This window comes from Gymnodraco acuticeps, unplaced genomic scaffold (assembly GCF_902827175.1).
Source record: "Gymnodraco acuticeps unplaced genomic scaffold, fGymAcu1.1, whole genome shotgun sequence".
NCBI lineage: Eukaryota > Metazoa > Chordata > Actinopteri > Perciformes > Bathydraconidae > Gymnodraco > Gymnodraco acuticeps.
In genome coordinates, this window is record NW_022989821.1 from 277,787 (window position 1) to 296,874 (window position 19,088).

General features: G+C 45.0%; 2 protein-coding genes across 3 annotated transcripts; one reads left to right on the top strand and one right to left on the bottom strand.

Annotated features, from left to right (window-relative positions):
• The first annotated feature begins 809 nt into the window (after window positions 1-809).
• On the top strand, window positions 810-1,884 carry LOC117557915 (endo-1,3(4)-beta-glucanase ARB_04519-like). The gene is made up of 3 exons (XM_034233913.1): window positions 810-971; window positions 1,045-1,283; window positions 1,357-1,884. Exon 3 carries the CDS (start codon window positions 1,360-1,362, stop codon window positions 1,882-1,884), a length of 525 nt encoding a protein of 174 aa, XP_034089804.1. The 5' UTR covers window positions 810-971; window positions 1,045-1,283; window positions 1,357-1,359.
• Window positions 1,885-2,202: 318 nt separating this feature from the next.
• Window positions 2,203-4,130, bottom strand: LOC117558002 (putative nuclease HARBI1). Of its 2 annotated transcripts, none has more exons than XM_034233965.1 (3): window positions 3,999-4,130; window positions 3,383-3,482; window positions 2,203-3,286 (listed from the first exon to the last, which is right to left on the bottom strand). In XM_034233965.1, the coding sequence occupies exons 1-3, from the start codon at window positions 4,100-4,102 to the stop codon at window positions 2,402-2,404; spliced, it is 1,089 nt and encodes a 362-aa protein (XP_034089856.1). In that variant the 5' UTR covers window positions 4,103-4,130; the 3' UTR covers window positions 2,203-2,401. The 2 variants fall into 2 exon arrangements, with proteins under 2 accessions (XP_034089856.1, XP_034089863.1); XM_034233972.1 differs by having other exon boundaries at window positions 3,379-3,482.
• Window positions 4,131-19,088: the final 14,958 nt, after the last annotated feature.

The window sequence follows — 19,088 nt, forward strand, 5'->3', positions numbered from 1 at the left end:
AAGTTAAACCAAATCATTAAAATAAAATCTATTGTAATGTAATGATTTGGTTTAACCTTATTTATTGAATACATCATTTAAAATGGCAAGATTAAATCAAATTACATCCATGTTGTACACATCATAAAGCTTAAAGTGGCAGCTAAAGAATTAACACAGCAGCAGGTCTGTTCAATTCATGCTCATTAAGCTTCATGTGTGCGGATCTGGAGGGACTGATCATTTGTAGCCTGTCCACCTATCAGTTTTGCAAACATTAAGAGGGAGGAGCATTTCTAATTATGGAACCCAGTCACTGGTGTGGTTCATCATCATGACTGAATTAACAAACCTATATAAAGCAATGGAGATCACCTTTGTCTACAACGGGTAAAATGGAATTTGTGGTGCTTACACTGTGTGACGAACAGGGAGACATCACTGTAAGAGTCTCACAAGACATTTCCCAAAGACTACAAAATGGTGAGTAAACAACTAAATTGCATTCCAACAATCTGGATATGATTTTAAATGATGTAAATTATTTTTCAGATAACAGTTTAGCAGCTGCACTTATGCAGCAAGCAAGGGCTGCAACAAATGCACAAGGTAATCTATCATTTAAATCAAAAATGGTATTGTCTTTTAATGCAAATCAAACAAATGACATATTCATGTTTATTGTAAACAAATATTTAATTTTCTCTCAATCACAGTCCCTTTAGATCTGTCTTCAGATGCTAGGCCTGCTCCTGAAAGGCCTGCTCCTGATGTAAGACCTGCTCCTGACGAAAGGCCTGCTCCTGATGAAAGACCTGCTCGTGACGAAAGGCCTGCTCCTGATGAAAGACCTGCTCCTGACGAAAGGCCTGCTCCTGATGAAAGGCCTGCTCCTGTAAGGCCTGCTCCTGTAAGGCCTGCTAGATCCCAAGCTGGCACTCCTCACCTGGCATCCCCCTCCAGCCGGTCAGAACACCTTGAGGCAACACAAGGTACAGTAACTAAAATGAGGATCTAAACAGCAAATGCTATTTGTTTGAGTTACTAACACTTGTGTCTTAACAGATTTCACACACAACACCATACTGCTGCTTTTGGACCTGACAAAAACACACCAACAGGTGTACTATCACTCCAAACCCGGTTTTTACAAAATTCTACAACGGCAGTTCAGCAAGGAGGGATACAGTTTCTCCTCAGACAAAATCCGGAAAAAACTCAACAACCTTTTGACCACCTACAAAAGGGCCAAGGACCGTTGTACCTCAACAGGAGAGGGGAACATAACGTGGGAATATTATGGGGTAAGAAGTTTGTTCTTGCACATCTAGTTGGTAAAAGCAACATTTCCATTTGAACAATTCTGCAATTCCACAGATAATGGACAACCTGTTTGGGAGGTGCGGTGTTGGGAGCGCACCTCCAGGCACTCTTGTTTCCACCCCTCTATTACCCACTGCCTCACAACCATCCACCACACTGCCGTGTGCCTCTGAGGCCCAGCCTGGTCCCTCCATGACCCTGCCCACCACACTGCCGTGTGCCTCTGAGGCCCAGCCTGGTCCCTCCATGACCCTGCCCACCACACTGCCGTGTGCCTCTGAGGGCCAGCCTGGTCCCTCCATGACCCTGCCCACCACTCAGCCGAGATCAATCCGGTCTCGAGTCTCCCATCCCTCCTTCTACGACCTGTATGAGGCCCACTCGGAGAGGAGGACCAGTGCACTGGAGACACTGGTGCGGCCAGAACAGGAGCGCCGGAGAAGGCTGAAGGAGAGAAATAGGAGGAGGTTTGAAGCTAAAATGTTGACTGCGATGGGAGAAGTTGCTTCCCAGTTAAAGTTCATTGGGAGCCAACAAGAGCGCATCATTGAGCTTTTGCAGGACAAGCCCAATATGCCATAATTTCCCCCACACTGGGTATTCCCTGAATTAATTTGTTTATAAAGAACACCACCTCAGTTTGTTTATGGAAGTAATATTGTTTAGATTAGTTATTTATTTTCCTCGTTATGCAGTCGAGTTATTATTTCAGCCCTGGCAATTGCCTTGTAATATTTGTATTTGTATACACTAAGTGTTCACAATGTTTATATGCAATTATTATTTATTTGCCAAGTACATGTGTACATATGTATATATAGTTATTTCATTTTCAAAGAAGATAGTCAACTGCTATTGACATGTGCAGAAAATGACCAAATCTAGTTTTCATATATATGCATTTATTTTTTACTTGCCCAATCATTTTGGATGACATTACATGTTACTTGTTAGGCGCTTTAATCCAAAGCGACTTACATACTCAATACTGTGGGCATAAAAGGAAAGGAAATAAAAAACAAATGTCTTCCACAAAGAATATGACAGTGGTTATTTGTGTGGGGGGGGGGGCGGGGGGTGGTGTGTGTGTGTGAGCTCTTTAAAAAAGGTCACAAATCTGATTTCTGTGCAACACTGCATCTTGGTTCTGGGGATGCGGTGCCCTGTTATCTGCTGCTTCAACCTGCTCATCAACTTCAATTGCTTCCCCTTCCTCCAAGCACATGTTGTGAAGTATGCAACAGGCAGTGACTGCTATGCTAATGTTTGCAATGTTTTTCATGTACAAACATTTGAGCCTCCTGAACTTCGTTTTCAGTAGGCCAAAGGTATGCTCAATGACCACGCGTGCAACATTTAATTTTTGATTGAAACGACGCTGCCGAGCAGTTAAATGGCCATTGTCCCTGTATGGCCTCATAAGCTGAGGCAATAGTGGGTAGGCAGAGTCCCCAATGATGTGCATTCCCTCAGGCACCAGGGACTGGGGATCTTCATCAAGCAGCCTTCCAACAGCAGACAACCGGAATGCCCGTGCATCATGCCAGCTACCAGGGTGGCCCACATTAACATGACAGAATCTCCGTTTACTGTCACAGAACCCAGTAAGCACAACAGAATAAAACTGTTTTCTGTTGATGTATGCTACTGGGTTCTCACAGTGTGGTTTCACAATAGGAATGTGGCATCCATCTACCGCACAGACAGTGTTGGGAAATCCTGCTGCACGAAATCCTAACTCAGAATTATGTAGGGCTTGCCCTGTGGGCCAGGAAATGTGGTGAGACAAATATGTGGTGACAAGACTACAGAATTCATGGAGATACAGGCAGACAGTGGATTTGGTGATATTGAAACGATCAGCAACCCCCCTATAGGACTCCTGGTTTGATAGAGTCCACAGACAGGCAAGAACACTGTTTTGAAGCGGCACTTTACTGTGCTGTCTGTTCCAGTAGAACGGGCCAATAGTCGTCATCACATCCTGTTTGGTAGAAAGGAATAAATGGCTTTTAATATCACCAGTCCAGATAATACATATTTGATTTATTTATATATATATATATACACACACACATACTTCCACATGTCCCCTGGACAATCGGAAATGACTTTTGAAGTCTGAAGGACTGTACTGTGGGACCACTTCTTCCACAAATTGTTGGACCTTTGGAACGGATCTAAGGAAGGCAGACACAGGAGCAAATGATGACCATAAATCATTAGACCTATTCAACATTCTTTATATATATATTATATATATATAACTGCTGCTGCTGCTGTAGGCCTATATTATCTTCACTTGATTTCAGTTGTATTCTTGTTTATTTATTGTATCTTTGTACTACTATCTTGCTTGCTTTCTATAACTTTAGTAAAGTAGCTTTTATCTTATCCCATTGGACTAAAAAAGACTAATAGTGTCATAATTTTGCACAATTTGTGATCTGTAGAGTAAAGTAATCAGTCCAGATAATCGATCATACTTTTTAATTTAAACTGATGCAACAATATATTGTGTCTTTTTACTTGTGTATTGTATTGTGTATCTGTTTTTGTTACCTGCCTAGGTAGCCTACTACGGATGTAAATTAGCACGTTTGCTCAAACACATTTATACTTCTTGTATTTTATACTGATGTTCATTAACATGCTCTGTCCCTATCAAATTAAAAAATAAAAAGATACGTAATTACCTCCGCAGACGGTGTTCATCATGCCATTCTCCATACAATACATGTGGGATTTCTATTGCATCCACTTCATCTGCAACGAAAAACGCCAACGCAATTTCCGCCATTGCAAACCCAGCCAGTCAAGCCGACTCTGACTCCGAGCTGTCCGACTTAAGACGAGCTTTTTGACACCTCCCCCGGCTGCGATCGGCTACTCTCGTCTACTTTCGAGGCGAGCCGCAATGTTTCTCAAACAAGCCTAATGTGAGAGTATTTGAGTAGTGTGTGTGCAAGGCCAGATGTTTTAAGTAGTGTGTGTGCAAGGCCAGATGTGTTCAGTAGTGTGTGTGTGTGAGGTGTTCAGTAGTGAATGTAAGAAGATTACAATAGTGTGTGTGTGAGGTTCATTTGCAGTAGTATGTGTGTGAGGTTTAACTTTCAGTTTTGTGTGTGTGTGAGGTTAATTTTCAGTAGTATGTGTGTGAGGTTTAACTTTCAGTTTTGTGTGTGTGTGAGGTGTTCAGTAGTGAATGTGAGAGTATTTCAGTTGTGTGTGTGTGCAAGGCCAGATGTTTTCAGTAGTGTGTGCGCGAGGTTATTTTGAATTTTGGCGTACACAGCCCCTCATAGTTATCTCAAAAACATTGATAAGAGTAAAGGGGTAAACTGGGACTTGTAAAGAAATGAACCCCCCTCCTTATCGTTCTCTGTCATGTTCAGGTCTGCACGAAATAGATTCTTCCTCTGTTTGTCTGCTGGAGTTTTTAAGGGGAACCTTCGCTTTACACTTCATAGCTACAGAATATAATCTTATCAGTTTTATAGAGAGAAAATACTTCCTCTAGCCCCTATAACTGCCTGCTTTAGATGCTATTGTAAAGTAATATATTTTCTAAGCTAAACTTAAAACAAGCACTAGTCTTGTGTGTGAGCAACCCTGAGGTCTAATAGTGGAGACCCTGTTATCTCAAAAACGTTTGTTAAGAGTATAGGGTGATTTGTTACATTTAAGTAAAGGGCTTTCGCTAGTACGAGGATATTTACAGCCTCTCTGTCAATTATTCTTATACTTACTGCGAGAAAGGAATTAGATTATCTGGAAAGATGACTTATTTTTTATAAAAACAACACTGTGGACACCTTTCAGAGACATAATCACAGGTAAAATCTCAAAGCCCCCCCCCTCGGTGTTCATAGGTGCAGCAGGGTGGAGGGGGGTGTGTGAGGGTTTAGGGCTCTGACGTAGGTGCAGCAGGGTGGGAGGGGGGTGTGTGAGGAGGTGTATGAGGGTTTAGGGCTCAGACATAGGTGCAGCAGGGTGGGAGGGACAGCATGGGTGGAGGAAAAAAAAAAAAAGGGGGAGAAGGGAAATGATTTGTTTTAAATAAACTAGCAAAGATTACCCTTTGAACCCCATATTAACACAAACAAGGTCCAAGTATTATTACCCAACTATACAACTTCAAAAGACATACTATGTCATATAACCTTATATTACCACAAAAGAGTAAATAAGTAATATTAACCCACTATTAAAGAACATTACCTTATAGAGGGCATTACAACCACAACAGGTGACCTAAACAAGTCATACTATCATCATTGACTATAATGGCTTACTAGGGGATACTACAACAGGTGTCACATCAAAGGGGCAATAGTCTTATCACCCCCTATTGAGCAACGTCCTTTATGAGGAGGGCAATACAACAATAAAGAGCTAAAAAAGTCATACTATCATCATTGACTATAATGGTTTCATCGTTGACTATAATGACCTACTAAGGACACTATGACAGGTTTCACATCAAAGGGGCAATAAAGTCTTATCACCCCAGTATTGAGCAACATCCTTTATGAGCGGACAATAAAACAATAAACAAGTCATAAAAGATAAGAGGGTCAAAGGTCAGAGATGTCAGAGTGACAAAGCTGTCAAAGCTACAGTTTGTGTGTCTTATTTTGATGGAAATCTTATTGAGAGATTGTTTGGCAATGTGTGTTTAAGGAAAAGCACAATACACTTTAGATAAGAATTGGACATAATCACTGTGAAGTCAGTGGATTGCAGAATAAGCCTTGAGTTTGGCATTTGGACTATTGACAAGTCGTTTTTTTGGAAGCAGATATGACACGAGAGGCTGAAGCTAAGTATAACCAGTACTCGAGTTGAGGGGGGATGAGGGGGGATGGCATCCCCCCTGAAATAAAAACGGTCAAAATCATCCCCCTCCTAAAACTGCTATTCCCCCTTTCCATCCCTTATGTAATTGTATCAATGAACGTGGCACTGGTATTACTGCTATTTCAACATTAATTTTGTGCATTTTGAGTAAAATACTGTGGGCGAGGGAGCACGCACACACGCAATGACATTTTTACCAAGTCACTGACGCTATGCTATGCGATTGCCCTAGAGGGCGCCAGAGCGCCGTGATGCGCCTGTTTGATCGATGCCAGAAGCGCAGGTAAAGGTCATCACAATGGCCAAGCAACCAGGTGGACAACGCGATCTGAGGGACTTCATATTTAAAAATACTAAAAATAACATTTCAGGGTTAGGGTTAAGTCAAGAGTCAGTAATCTTAGTCATTACTCATTACTTTACTCACCAAAGGTGCAATCTATGGACATAAGCAGCAATAACAACTTAGTTTGGAGTTTAGCTACGTTTTTCTCTCGTGTTAGCTAGCTGGTAAGACTCAAAACTGTTGATGAAATGATACCACCAGAGTAGTTATACACATGCCACTTTCGTCTCATTAGTATGCATAGAAAAGTGACAGGTCACACATATAAGCCCCGCCCCCTTCCACCGGAAGTCCCGCCCCCTCCAGCGGATGTCCCACCCCACTTCCGGTTTTCGAAATAAAATGTAAAAATAATTTAAAAATATAATGCTGGTTTTACAAAATAAAATAAAAATATATTTCACGTTAGCAAATTTCACCTGTCACCTTTCAGAATGAGGTGAAAAGTATAAAACGAGGTGAACATCACTACAAGTCTGGGCATGTTGAGAGCTGTACATACACGAAAGGGGAGTTAGTCGGTTCTGTAAGAGCCAGCATGCGGGACCGGTGAGTAATATGAGTGCAATGTGTAACGTTAATGTCAGCTAGCTAACATTAGCTAACAAGGTACACTAACGTGTTTTGTTTTAGTAACTATTTTTCTCCTTAAGAACTTCGTGGTCTCTGTGTATGCTGTGGATAACATTAGTGTTCACAAGAACAAGGTACACTCCCGTGTTTTGTTTTAGTTGCTCTTCAGATTGAAGCGGCCAGTTTTATATCGACTATACTGTATGTGTGATCTCCTTTTTCTCGTTGTGTCATTTGACTTTATTTGCTGTGTGTAGATTCAAGGATTGTTGTTATCTAGGCACAGCTGTGTGTGACTCCCTCTGGTACACTGGTATGTGTTTTCCTAATGTAGAGAGCATTGATTAATTAATAAACTACACACTGAGTCTAGATCGTGACCAAATCCTTTTTTATTGTTGATCAAATGTTTAAACATTTTTTATTCATACACATTTAGAAAAATACAATGTACAATCACAACCAATACAACACAAATTACAAAAAATACAGAAAAAACAAACAATAACAACAATCAGACAAGAGGACAAAACTATGGAAACATTTTCATTTCATTTCATTTCAAACCTTTATTTAACCAGATTGGTCCCATTGAGATCATAGATCTCTTTTTCAAGGGAGACCTGCAGCATATAGGTTCCACATCAAACATAAAACAATAAAGGACATTATACATTATATTTACAGGATACATTTAGATAGTTATAGACATTTACAAGTGGCCATAGTATCAACGAGCATTTCATTTAGCCTAGCTTTAAAAACATGCAGAGGAATGAGATTGCTCAGTTTCAATTCTTGCTGAAGATTGTTCCAAGCAAGTGGCGCTGCGCACATAAAAGCTGTCTTACCTGAGACAGTCCTTGCTCTTGGCACATCTAACAATACTACATCATGCGATCTCAGACAATAGCTGCTTGCAACTCTCTGTGTTATCAGACAGCAGATATAATATGGGAGTTTACCCAACAAAGCTTTATAAATAAACGTGTACCAATGACTGAGCCTCTTTACAGTAAGTGATGGCAAACCTATAGGTTACTTACGTAACCCCAGTTCTCAGAGTAACATGAAGTGAGATGTCTCACTATGGGATGCGCCTCATCGCGGAGCAAACAGAAGCATCAATCTCATTACGCCAATCCTGATTGGCTGCTGATCTTGACGTCAGCGTCAGGGAATCACCCCCTATAAGTAGCTTGCGCCACGACGCATGCATCATTAAAAAATAAGTACCTCTTCTCGCTTCACCATAGCAAGGAGGGCCGTCTGGTGAGACATCTCACTTCATGTTACTCTGAGAACTGGGGTTACGTAAGTAACCTATAGTTCTCATTCATAACACTCCGTTCGATGTCTCACTATGGGAAATTGTAGCTCCCGTATTGCCAGACGAGCTTATCTCGAAAATCATCAACCAAACAGAACCTTAACAGGTAGAGTCCCGACTCAACAAGGTGCCCAGCACTGCTCGGGCCACGCTTGGAGCGGAGACGTCTAGCCTGTAAAAGCGCACAAAAGTGAGCGGCGAGGACCAGCTCGCCGCTGCACAGATGTCTTGGGTGGAAACACCCTTGAACAAAGCCCAGGATGTAGCCAGGCCCCGAGTCGAGTGAGCCCGCAGACCCGAAGGTGCTTGCAAACTCTGACTCGTATAGGCCAAAGCAATTGCTTCCACAATCCAGTGGGAGAGCCGTTGCTTAGTAACAGGCTTGCCCTTGTGAGGGTTAGCCCAGGACACAAAGAGTTGGTCATTAAGACGAAGCTCCTTTGATCTGTCCATATATGTGCGTAAAGCACGGACTGGGCACAACAGATCCTGCTGCTGTTCCCCGGAGGAAACCAGCGGCGGAGGAAATGCCTCAATGTCAATTGGGGTACACGAACCAACCACCTTTGGTGTAAAGGCAGGGTTGGGCTTCAACAACACTCTCGTTTGCCCTGGGGCGAACTGAGTGCATGAAGGATGTACAGACAGCGCATGAATATCACTGACCCGTTTGGCGGATGCCAGGGCCAGTAACAGCACTGTCTTGAGTGACAGATGTTTCATGTCAGCTCCTTCCAGGGGTTCAAATGGGGTCATTCTGAGCCCATTTAAAACCACTGCCAAGTCCCATAAGGGCACCAGTGACCTGGAGACAGGGAGGAGCCTGCGAGCTCCCTTCATAAAACGGCAGACCAAAGGATGTTGGCTAGCCGTCTTACCCTCAAAGCCCACATGGCATGCAGCAATAGCAGCCAGGTACACCTTGATCGTGGAGAAAGCTCTGTGTTTATCGATCAAGTCCTGTAGAAATGATAAAATCACCCCGACAGGACATTGAAAGGAGATGTGTCCTTCTTGAAGGCACCACTCCTCAAACACCCTCCACTTACAGTCATAAAGAGACCTGGTGGAGGAAGCTCTCGCACTCTGAATAGTGTTTATCACCTTCTGAGGGAGTCCCACTGTATTCAGATTGTACCACTCACGGGTCAGGCCCATAGTGCCCCGCGCTCTGGGCGTGGATGAAGGATCGCCCCCCCCGCCTGAGACAATCTGTCCCTGCGTAGAGGGGGCTGCCATGGCTGCCCGCACAACAGCCGATATATCTCCGCCAGCCCGTACGTTGCGGGCTAAGGCGGAGCCATCAGGATAAGTGTGTGGCGTTGCTCCTTCACTCTGGCCAGAGTTGGGGGTATCAGAGCCAGGGGTGGGAACGCGTACAGAAGACCCGGAGGTCAATCGTGTACGAGTGCGTCCACGCCTAACGGTGCGTTTAAATCGTGCATTAAAGAGAACAGCTGTCATTGAGCATTTTCTCTTTATGCAAACAGATTTAACGCGGCTCTGCCGTAACGCACCCACAGCGGACTCACGATCCTTGGATGTGGAGTCCAGTCTGCATAGAGTGGTGCACCTCTGGACAGTAGTTCTGTCCCGAGGTTCATCACTCCTGGTACATGCGTCACTCTCAGAGAGAGGAGACGTCTGCCGCTCCAAGGGATAAGTTTGTGTGCCAGTGTGTGTGACTGGAGACAACGCAACCTCCCTTGGCGGTTCATACACGATACTGTGGTCGTGTTGTCTGTCCTCACGAGGACATGGTGTCCTCTGAGAGAAGGCAGAGAGCGTTTTAGGGTGGGGAACACCGCTAAAAGCTCCGGGTGATTTACGTGCGCCCGCTGGAGGTCTCTGCTCCAGAGACCCCTCACCGGGTGACCTTCGTAAATACCCTATCAGCCTGTCAGACATGCGTCCGTGGTGGCCACCTTCCGTGAAAGGACGGCACCCGTAGGCGCGCCCCGTACTAGAAAAGTCGGGTGCGGCCAGTGGCGTAGTGCCACTACGCATTTCATAATAACCAATACTCTCCGCACGCCGTGGCGCGCAGGGTTTGGTTTTATTATGAGACCCATGTTGAGCAGGTGCTTTACGAGGACATTTGTCTGCGTAATCTGACTCTGCTCGGCGGGCATTATAGATAAAACCCTCCTTTCTAGGAGAGAGAGAATCTCTCTCTCCAGAATATGGGTTGACTCTCCCCGGGCTTGTGAATACAGATAGCCCGAGAGGCGAGGGGGGGTGACGGTGACTTGGAGTCTGTAGCTCCGTGTAACCGTCTTGAGAAACCCAAGCAGATGTCGTGAGCATCTCCCGCTGTATGCTCCTTAGAGCCAGCTGAGATGTCACGTCTCTTCCCCTCTGAGTCTCTATTTGTTGTGTTATGGGGCCCTCCAGTGTCTGAGCACTGTGGTGCCCCATTTCGACAATCCCCACCGACACAGCACATGCGTGTGGCGGTGGTGCCCTTACGGCTCCAGCCGGCACTGCGCATGCGCGTGGCGATGGTGCCTTCACAACCCCAGCCGGCACTGCGCATGCGCGTGACGGTGGTGCCTTTACAGCTCCAGCCGGCACTGCGCATGCGCGTGACGGTGGTGTCTTCACGACCCCAGTCGGCACTGCGCATGCGCGTGACGGTGGTGCCTTTACAGCCCCAGCCGGCACTGCGCATGCGCGTGACGGTGGTGCCTTCACAGACCCGTCAATTGTCGGCCCTTTGAGAGAGGCCGTAGCTGCTCTCAGAAGGGGAACAGTTGACGGACTGTTTATTGTTTTTCTTTTCATTTTTCCAAGCTGCGCCCTTGGCTCGAAGCCTGGATGCGTCAGCGGAAAATGATTTGTGACAGAAAAATCAATAAGTGTGTGACATGTGTTTATGCGGACTTGAGGATGGTGTTGAGGCATCTCTCGAGGCGGCGGGAACACATTTAGAGCTGGGGAACCGTAGACTTCCAGCTCTGTCACAGAGGGGAGAAGGAGGGGCTGTCGCGCCGCTCGCTTCTTCTTCCTCGACTGCTGGCCGAAATTCTGGGTTGGCTGCGCCTGGGCTGCAGCCGGAACCGGAGATTTTCTAGGCCAGCTCGCCCTCGTCCCCTGCCTGGGCTGGGGACTCGGGGCGGACTGCGACCTCTGCGCTTTCGGTATTTTTAACCGAGCAGTGTTCGCAGCTTGGACGAAGGGCTGCCGCTGCGAAGGCAGCGGCTGGGCCCTTCGAGGGAGGCAGAGGTGGAGGGGATTGGGGAGGTTGAGCCATCTAGCTCTTTCCTGCACCACCATGATCCCCATTGTTTTGCCCGTGGCCTGGACGGCGCAGCGTTGGACACGGAGACAAATGTCTGTGACCGCGGCCAACTCGTCCAGAATGGCCTCGTCCAGGATTACTCGACATATCCTCACAGAGCTCCGCTTGGTATGCGGTTAGCAGTGAGGAAACATTCAGAGCCCTGGCGGACAACGCTGCGGCTCTGTAGGACCGTTCCGTCATGGTTGACTGGAAACGGTCCACCTTCGCTGGCAGCGTTGGGTTCCTGCTTGGTGACGGGCCCATCCTCGGTAGGAGGTGGGTTGCCACCAGCAGTTCCATCGGCGGTATGCGGAGCAGGCCGAGCCTCTCCATACCGTCGCAGTCTAGGGAGGAGGCACCCTGGATTGGGGCCTTGTTGGTAAAGGGTCGGTCCCTCCACGAGACCGACACCTCATCCAACATCTCCGGGAAGACCGGGAGGAGTTGCCTCCTTGTCCTCGTTGCTTGGGGAGAATGTTTCCCCTCGTAACGGGACCTGGCGGTCTCCTTGGCCCTTTCGGGCCACGGGATGTCTAGCCTGGACGCAGCGCGCTGACACGCGGCCTGCAGGTCCCTGCTCAGACAGGGCGAAGCTGGTGTGCTATCGCCCAGGAGAGCAGCCATCGCTCCCGGCTTTGCCGTTTGAGCCGATGACATGAAGATATATTCTTCTTGCTCATCCGAATCAGACAGGAGGGACTCAGAGGTGTCCTCTTTGTCCCCCATGTAGTCTAAGTCCAGGACATTCCCCGCGGGTGAGACCATGGTGAGGTCTCGCCGGGAGCTCCCGCCTGGTGAGGCGTGGGGCTCCGTTCCCGCGTCTCTTGCCGCCACCGGGTCCCGGCCTAACATGGCGTGGGATCCCGGTTCCGCAGCTGCCGCTGTTAGTGAGCCCCAGACCGACATAGTGAGGGGCTCAGTCTCTGCAGCAGACGCCCCCGTGTCTTGATTGCCAAACGGCGAATCAGTGGACATGAGGGTGTCCTGTTCCAACAAGCTAGCTTGGTGTGCTAGCCGTCGGTGGAGGCTCTTTCGGGTGAAAAGGGCGCAATGCCCGCACGAGCCGGGGTTGTCGATAGCCTCCTGGGCGTGTTTCAGCCCGAGGCAGGACGGGCAGACCTGGTGTGAGTCTGTGCCTGCTATCTTCAACCCGCAGCCGCATGACCGAGCCTTCGAGTCCCTGACTCCTCTGGTGTGAGGGGGAGAGGCGTCCATCTTGTTCGCCTCGTGGCGTGGAGAGGACCCGCTCGTAACAGGTACGTCGTTGAGAGAAAAAGTGTTTCCAACCCGTCCTTAATCCGGAGAAAAAGGGGACGGTGTGGGTCCTTTGTTCTCAAAGAATATTGACTGGTGTGTCAATATACTTCTAATCCTTTTCTCCTCCGTGAGAGAGAAAACGAAAAGCGTCCTCGCTACCGTGGTGTCGGTAGTAAGGGGAAGCTAGCTAGCAACGGGTGCGTAGCTAGCTTGAGAAAAATCAAAAACCTTACCTTACTTTCCGGGGAAAGAACGGCGAGGTCGATTTTAATACTAACTGGCGTTAGTATTACCGTCTTCTTGCGAAGCAGAAGGAGTAGCCGGCGAGCGCCTGTCGACCGAAATGGTTATATTTGGGTTCAGTCTGTGGACCGTTAAGCTTGTCCGGCTACTATAGAGATGTGCTCTGAAGCGAGAAGAGGTGTTTGAATGATGCATGCGTCGTGGCGCAAGCTACTTATAGGGGGTGATTCCCTGACGCTGACGTCAAGATCACCAGCCAATCAGGATTGGCGTAATGAGATTGATGCTTCTGTTTGCTCCGCGATGAGGCGCATCCCATAGTGAGACATCGAACAGAGTGTTATGAATGAGAACTGCCTTGGCATACAGTGATGAGTAAGGCGGCATCTAACTTGTTCAGGCAATAGGCAGGTGCATTAATATAGATCAAATCACCATAGTCCAGCACAAGTAAAAAGGTCACAGTGACTAGCCTTTTCTTGGCTTCAAAAGAGAAACAGGACTTGTTTCTGAAAAAGAAACCTAGTCTAACCCTCAGCTTTTTAAGCAGGTTATTGACATGAAGTTTAAAAGTAAGACAATCATCAAGCCAGATACCTAGGTATTTATAACTGGTAACCACTTCAAGTACTTGTCCTTGCATAGTAACAATATCCAAAACAGGCTCTGGTGTCTTTTTAGCTTTTGAAAATAGCATTACCTTGGTTTTATCAACATTTAAAATAAGCTTAAGTTCAGCAAGCTGAGTCAGAATAATGTTAAAAACAGCCTGTAATTTAACACCAGCCTCCTTAATGGAGGGACCTGCACAATACATCACGGTATCATCAGCATAAAAATGTAAAGTAGCTTCATTCACATTTTCACCTAAACTGTTGATATATATGGAGAATAAAAGTGGACCTAAAACAGAACCTTGAGGAACACCATTAGCAATGTTTAACCACTCAGAAGACAGCCCATCAAAGTGAACACATTGGGACCTTTCAGAGAGGTAGTTCACAAACCAACCCACTGCATGGCTGGATATGCCGATACTGAGTAGCCTCTGCTTTAAGATGCGATGATCGACGGTATCAAACGCTTTGGAAAGGTCAATAAATAGAGCTGCACAACTCTGCTTATTGTCTAAAATACTCGTAATGTCATTCACCACTTTCATTGTGGCAGTGATGGTGCTATGTTGTTTTCTGAAGCCTGACTGATGTTTAGACAGGATATCATTTTTACATAAAAACTCCTTTACCTGTTCACTCACTAGGCATTCGAGCACCTTCGCCAGAACTGACAATTTAGAGATTGGCCTATAGTTATTTAAAATAGTTGCCTCCCCTCCTTTTAGCAAAGGCAAGACATAAGCTGACTTCCATACTTTTGGAATTGTATTTGTGCCGAGGGAGAGGTTAAAAAGAGTAGTAAGAGGAAGAGCAATAAAATCTGCAGCTATCTTTAAAAAGAAAGGTTCTACGTTGTCCGGGCCAGCCGGTTTCTTAGGATCTAGCTTAGATAAGGCTTCATGAACAACATTGACAGTAAAAGGAGTAAAACTGAAAGGGTTTTCCAGAACACATTGTTCAGAGTCACGGATTGGGGTGTTCACAGAAGCAGAGTTAGAAACAGAATCAAACATAGAACCGCAGGACACAAAATGCTCATTAAAGCAATTTAACATGGTGGCCCTGTCCGATATAGTGCCAGATGCTATGGTAAGGCACGGAGGTAGCTCATTACGGATATCACCGGTGGATATCGATTTTATTGCTTTCCAAAATTTCCTAGGATTATTTAGGTTTTCTGTGGTAACTGACAAATAGTACTTCGACTTTGCACTTTTGACATTTGAAGTGAAGCTATTCCTTAGCTGCCTAAAACGCAGCCACTCTACCTCTGAGCCTGATTGCCTAGCCTTTGCCCAGGCCTTGTTTCTCTCATGAAGCAGACTAGACAGCTCAGCAGAAAACCAAGGATTGTCTCGTCCCTTTACTCTAAATTTACGCAGGGGTGCATGTCTATCAATGATCTCCATAAAACCAAGATAAAAATAAGACCATGCGGTTTCCACATCAGCACACAGATCGATTTTACCCCAATCAAAATCAAACAGATCATGCACAAAACCCTGCTCAACAAAATGTTTTGTGTCTCTCTTAATGATAATGCGAGGTTTAACCTTTTGGACCTTCGACTCTCCCTGAACTGCTTCCTTAGCACCTGGTGGAGGGCGCAGTAGGCTACTCTTCAAATGTTTCACGAAATACTTACCATCATGACTACTCTTACTGTTTAACATGTTGGTTTACTTCATGTAATAAAATAATAACTTCATGGTAAGGCTACTAAAAATGACAAGGCTAAGTAATGTAATGCTAACTAACGTGCTCGCTACTCGTCGCTACTAGCTAGGTAGCTAACTTGACTATGTTACATGCACAGCATGTATATTACCTATGATATTACCTGATATGTCTGATCCAGCGACTCCTGGTCCTTTCATTAGACGGGAAGCGATAGAACGAGCAAGTGGTATGATCACTTTTGTGATTACAACCTGGTACAAAGCACACAGGCATCTTGTAAAAGTGAACCAACCACTTGGAGCATTATCGCCGGTGACATCACTTACGCGACCCAGAATGGGATTTGGGATTTGTAGTCTTTGTTGTCGCGTATTTTTCATAGTCTTATATTTCAACAGTTTTATGACAAAATGTGACTTTTTTGACATGGAAATGATTGTTTAAGATTGACAAACATCATATGTGTAGTTCGTGGCACAATTCAAACGGGATCAAAAGATACGTTTTCTCTCTCCATTGAATTAAATGTATAATTTTTCGCTTCCGGGGTCCCATGGACCGGAAGTAGATGGGCGTGACTTCGCCACTCTATTGAAGAGTTACGACAACGGAAGTCCAAAAACGGTTATCGTCACGTGGTTCATGTAGAAGAGGATCGTTCCCCGGAAGTTCATGGCGGGCAATGTGAATGCATTGATAACAGGAGATAGAACTACGATTTTTGGTAATTATTAGTGAATAAAGGTTTTGATTTGCAATATTTATACAACAAATCGATATGTGTATGTATTTACATCAATATGTTTTAAATAATAAAATAGAATTTGCTAATATTAAGTGATAATATTAGGATTAGTGTGAACAACTAGTTTACATGTTTGGCTAACAGTGCCTTGGTTAAAGAGCCTGTTGCTGTTTATTTATAGCTTTGAATTCTTTAAAACCAATATTATCTTCTTAAACTTGTATGGTAGTCAGGAGCATCACTTTCTAATGTTTATTGATATATTTAGAGGGAGGGGATCTAAAGTAATGCTTTAAAATTCAGATTAGATTAATTTCTACCATTTTCTTAAATTCATGGTAGTTTCAGTAATCCCATGGTAATTGAGGACACAAGTTATCTAAATGACTAATGTCATCTTTATGGCTTTCAGAAAGGACAGGAGACCGACAGGTGACTATCAAAGGACTAGCAGCAGCAGCAGCATGATGATGAAGATGATGATGATGTTAAATGTGTTGTTTTAGGAACATCCATTGCAAATACATGGAATTCAATAAACATTGAATAGCATATCATGCAGTTTGTCTGTGCCTTTTCCTCCGTGTTGTCCTGGTTTGCTGTGCTGCCTCCTAGTCGCCACCTTGGTTTGCTGTGCTGCCTGGGGATGCTCAAATCGCTCTGAGAAAGGAGTACAAATGTACGGCTTCCCCACTGACACAGAGCGGAGGAAAAAATGGCTGGCTCAAGTCAGCAGGAGCAATTTCATGACCAACAGCAACAAAATATGTGATGTAATTATATACAAACACTGCATTTGCACTTTTTCACAAAACGAAACCACACCATTGGGAAAGCTTAATGTTTTGTTTAATACAAAAAAACAGGGAAAGGCTTGAAAAACACTGAGAGTTGAGACTCAGGGTGCAGGGTGAGGGTCTCAGTGCAGGTATTCAGGCTCCATTGAATCCCCCTCTGGTTCTTGTGCTGAAAGAGGGAGTAACAGACAGGAGAAAGGGTTATACACAGGGGTGCACATAACTTTTTTGCCCTGGTTCTCAAAGGAGCACCTGGAGATGTTGCTTGGTGCTCATCCTTAAAATGAAATAAACCGTAACTTTTGAGGGGGTCTTGACTTTATTTGCCAGACACACGGCACTGAACACACATGCAGAGGTGAACACAGAACACACATGCACAGGTGAACACAACACAAGACAACATTAGCACGACCAGTAATCCTACAAGCTGTCATCACTACCCTCCTGACTGTTCTCCTCACTGTCTTCCTCTCTGTCAGACATGGTAGCTGATGATGTAGGCCTACTTCTTTCTCTCTGGTTGAGTCTGATTAGCTGCTTGCATCCACAAGTCAACAGCTAGTTTTGGGTCGAAAGTCTCTGTTGTCATCTTAGACAAGTGGATGTAATCAAATAAGTATGTAAACATAACCAATAACCTACCATAGCCAATAACAAATTAATGTAACTTATTTTATTTGTGTTGTTCATTCATATCTTATTTTACCTTAACATTTATTTATTTATGCATTTTTTTTTAATCTCCAGTGTTAAAGGATATTTTTGGTTACTGTCCTATAGTATATACATTGAAATGATTTAAAACTTGCTTATCCCAATAATTACGAAGGAGTGCCTTGGAAATATGTGTTTACATAAATTGTGACCAAACCGTTTGAATTTAGACTAAGAGTCCTTTACCTCACTGAGCTGTAGTTAATTTATCAGCCTCTCAGTCTGACTGGAGAGGACTCTCCCTCCACATTATTGTAGAAACATCTTCTTCTTATCTCCGTTAGAGCAGCTAGCACGGCACCAGATTATAATAACAACAGCGCTGGTACCACCCTCCCTCTCTCCCTCGCTCACTCGCATTTTGTCTGTGAGCTGCGGGCGCCAGATAAGCCAACATCCCCCATTTTCATCACTTACAGCGCCCATCGTACAGGGCAAATGAAACGTGGAACCGGGGTGTAAAGGGTGTTACATTTACTTAATTGTGAATATTGTTACATCAAGGCCGAAAATTAGGATGAGCCCCACCGGTCAAAATGTTTTTTTCCCTCCCAGAACTGCCAGCGCAGCACCTCCCCAGATCTGGCGCCCTAGGCGAACATCTAGCCAGCTCTACGGGCCGGCCCTGAGTTCATATCATGGTTCATGCAACTCGCAAATATCTTTCTCTCTCTCTTCTCTCTCTCTCATCTCTCCTCTATTTTCTCTTCTCTCTCTCTCTCATCTCTCCTCTCTCCTCTATTTTCTCTTTTCTCTTCTCTCTCTCCTTCTCAATGTTGGTACGCAAATGCGCTTTGTTTCAAATGACCCGGTGCTCTTTTTTTGGCGGAGGTGCGCATGCGCACCTGCGCACCAGTTATGTGCAGCCCTGGTTATACACACCTATATAGCACACCTATTGGATGGGAAATTGCCTTGGGGAGATAAGGTGTGGTCTTTGTTCCCAACTGAAGTTGGGAACAAAGATGACAAATGGCATCAGTAACAGATGTGATATGAATTTCTATAAAGTTGTCTCACATTCTTGGTCATATTTGATATACAGTATGTAATGAGTATAACATGTCCAGTAAGTATAAAGTGTTTCCTAATACTGTGTATTCAACCACTATGGAATATGTATGTGGGCAGACAAGATTCAGACACAGTTGTTCTGTGTGTGAAGTAACCTCAAGTCACTCCGCAGTCACATTTTGATGCAGACCAGTTGGTCAAGACAAAAAAGGGCAAGACTATGCTGAGAGCAGAGGCTATACCCACTGTAAAGGAATATTTTAGTCTTGTTAAAGTATATAGAGTTTAGTGACTTGTCCTCGGGAATCTGTTTAATGGTTAAAG

Coding starts and splice junctions, on each gene's coding strand:
- LOC117557915 (XM_034233913.1), top strand. CDS start 1,360: ATGGACAACCTGTTTGGGAGGTGCGGTGTTGGGAGCGCACCTCCAGGC.
- LOC117558002 (XM_034233965.1), bottom strand. CDS start 4,102: ATGGCGGAAATTGCGTTGGCGTTTTTCGTTGCAGATGAAGTGGATGCA. Junction 3,483..3,998: donor GATGAACACCGTCTGCGGAG/GTAATTACGTAT, acceptor TGCCTTCCTTAG/ATCCGTTCCAAAGGTCCAAC. Junction 3,287..3,382: donor TGTCCAGGGGACATGTGGAA/GTATGTGTGTGT, acceptor TCTACCAAACAG/GATGTGATGACGACTATTGG.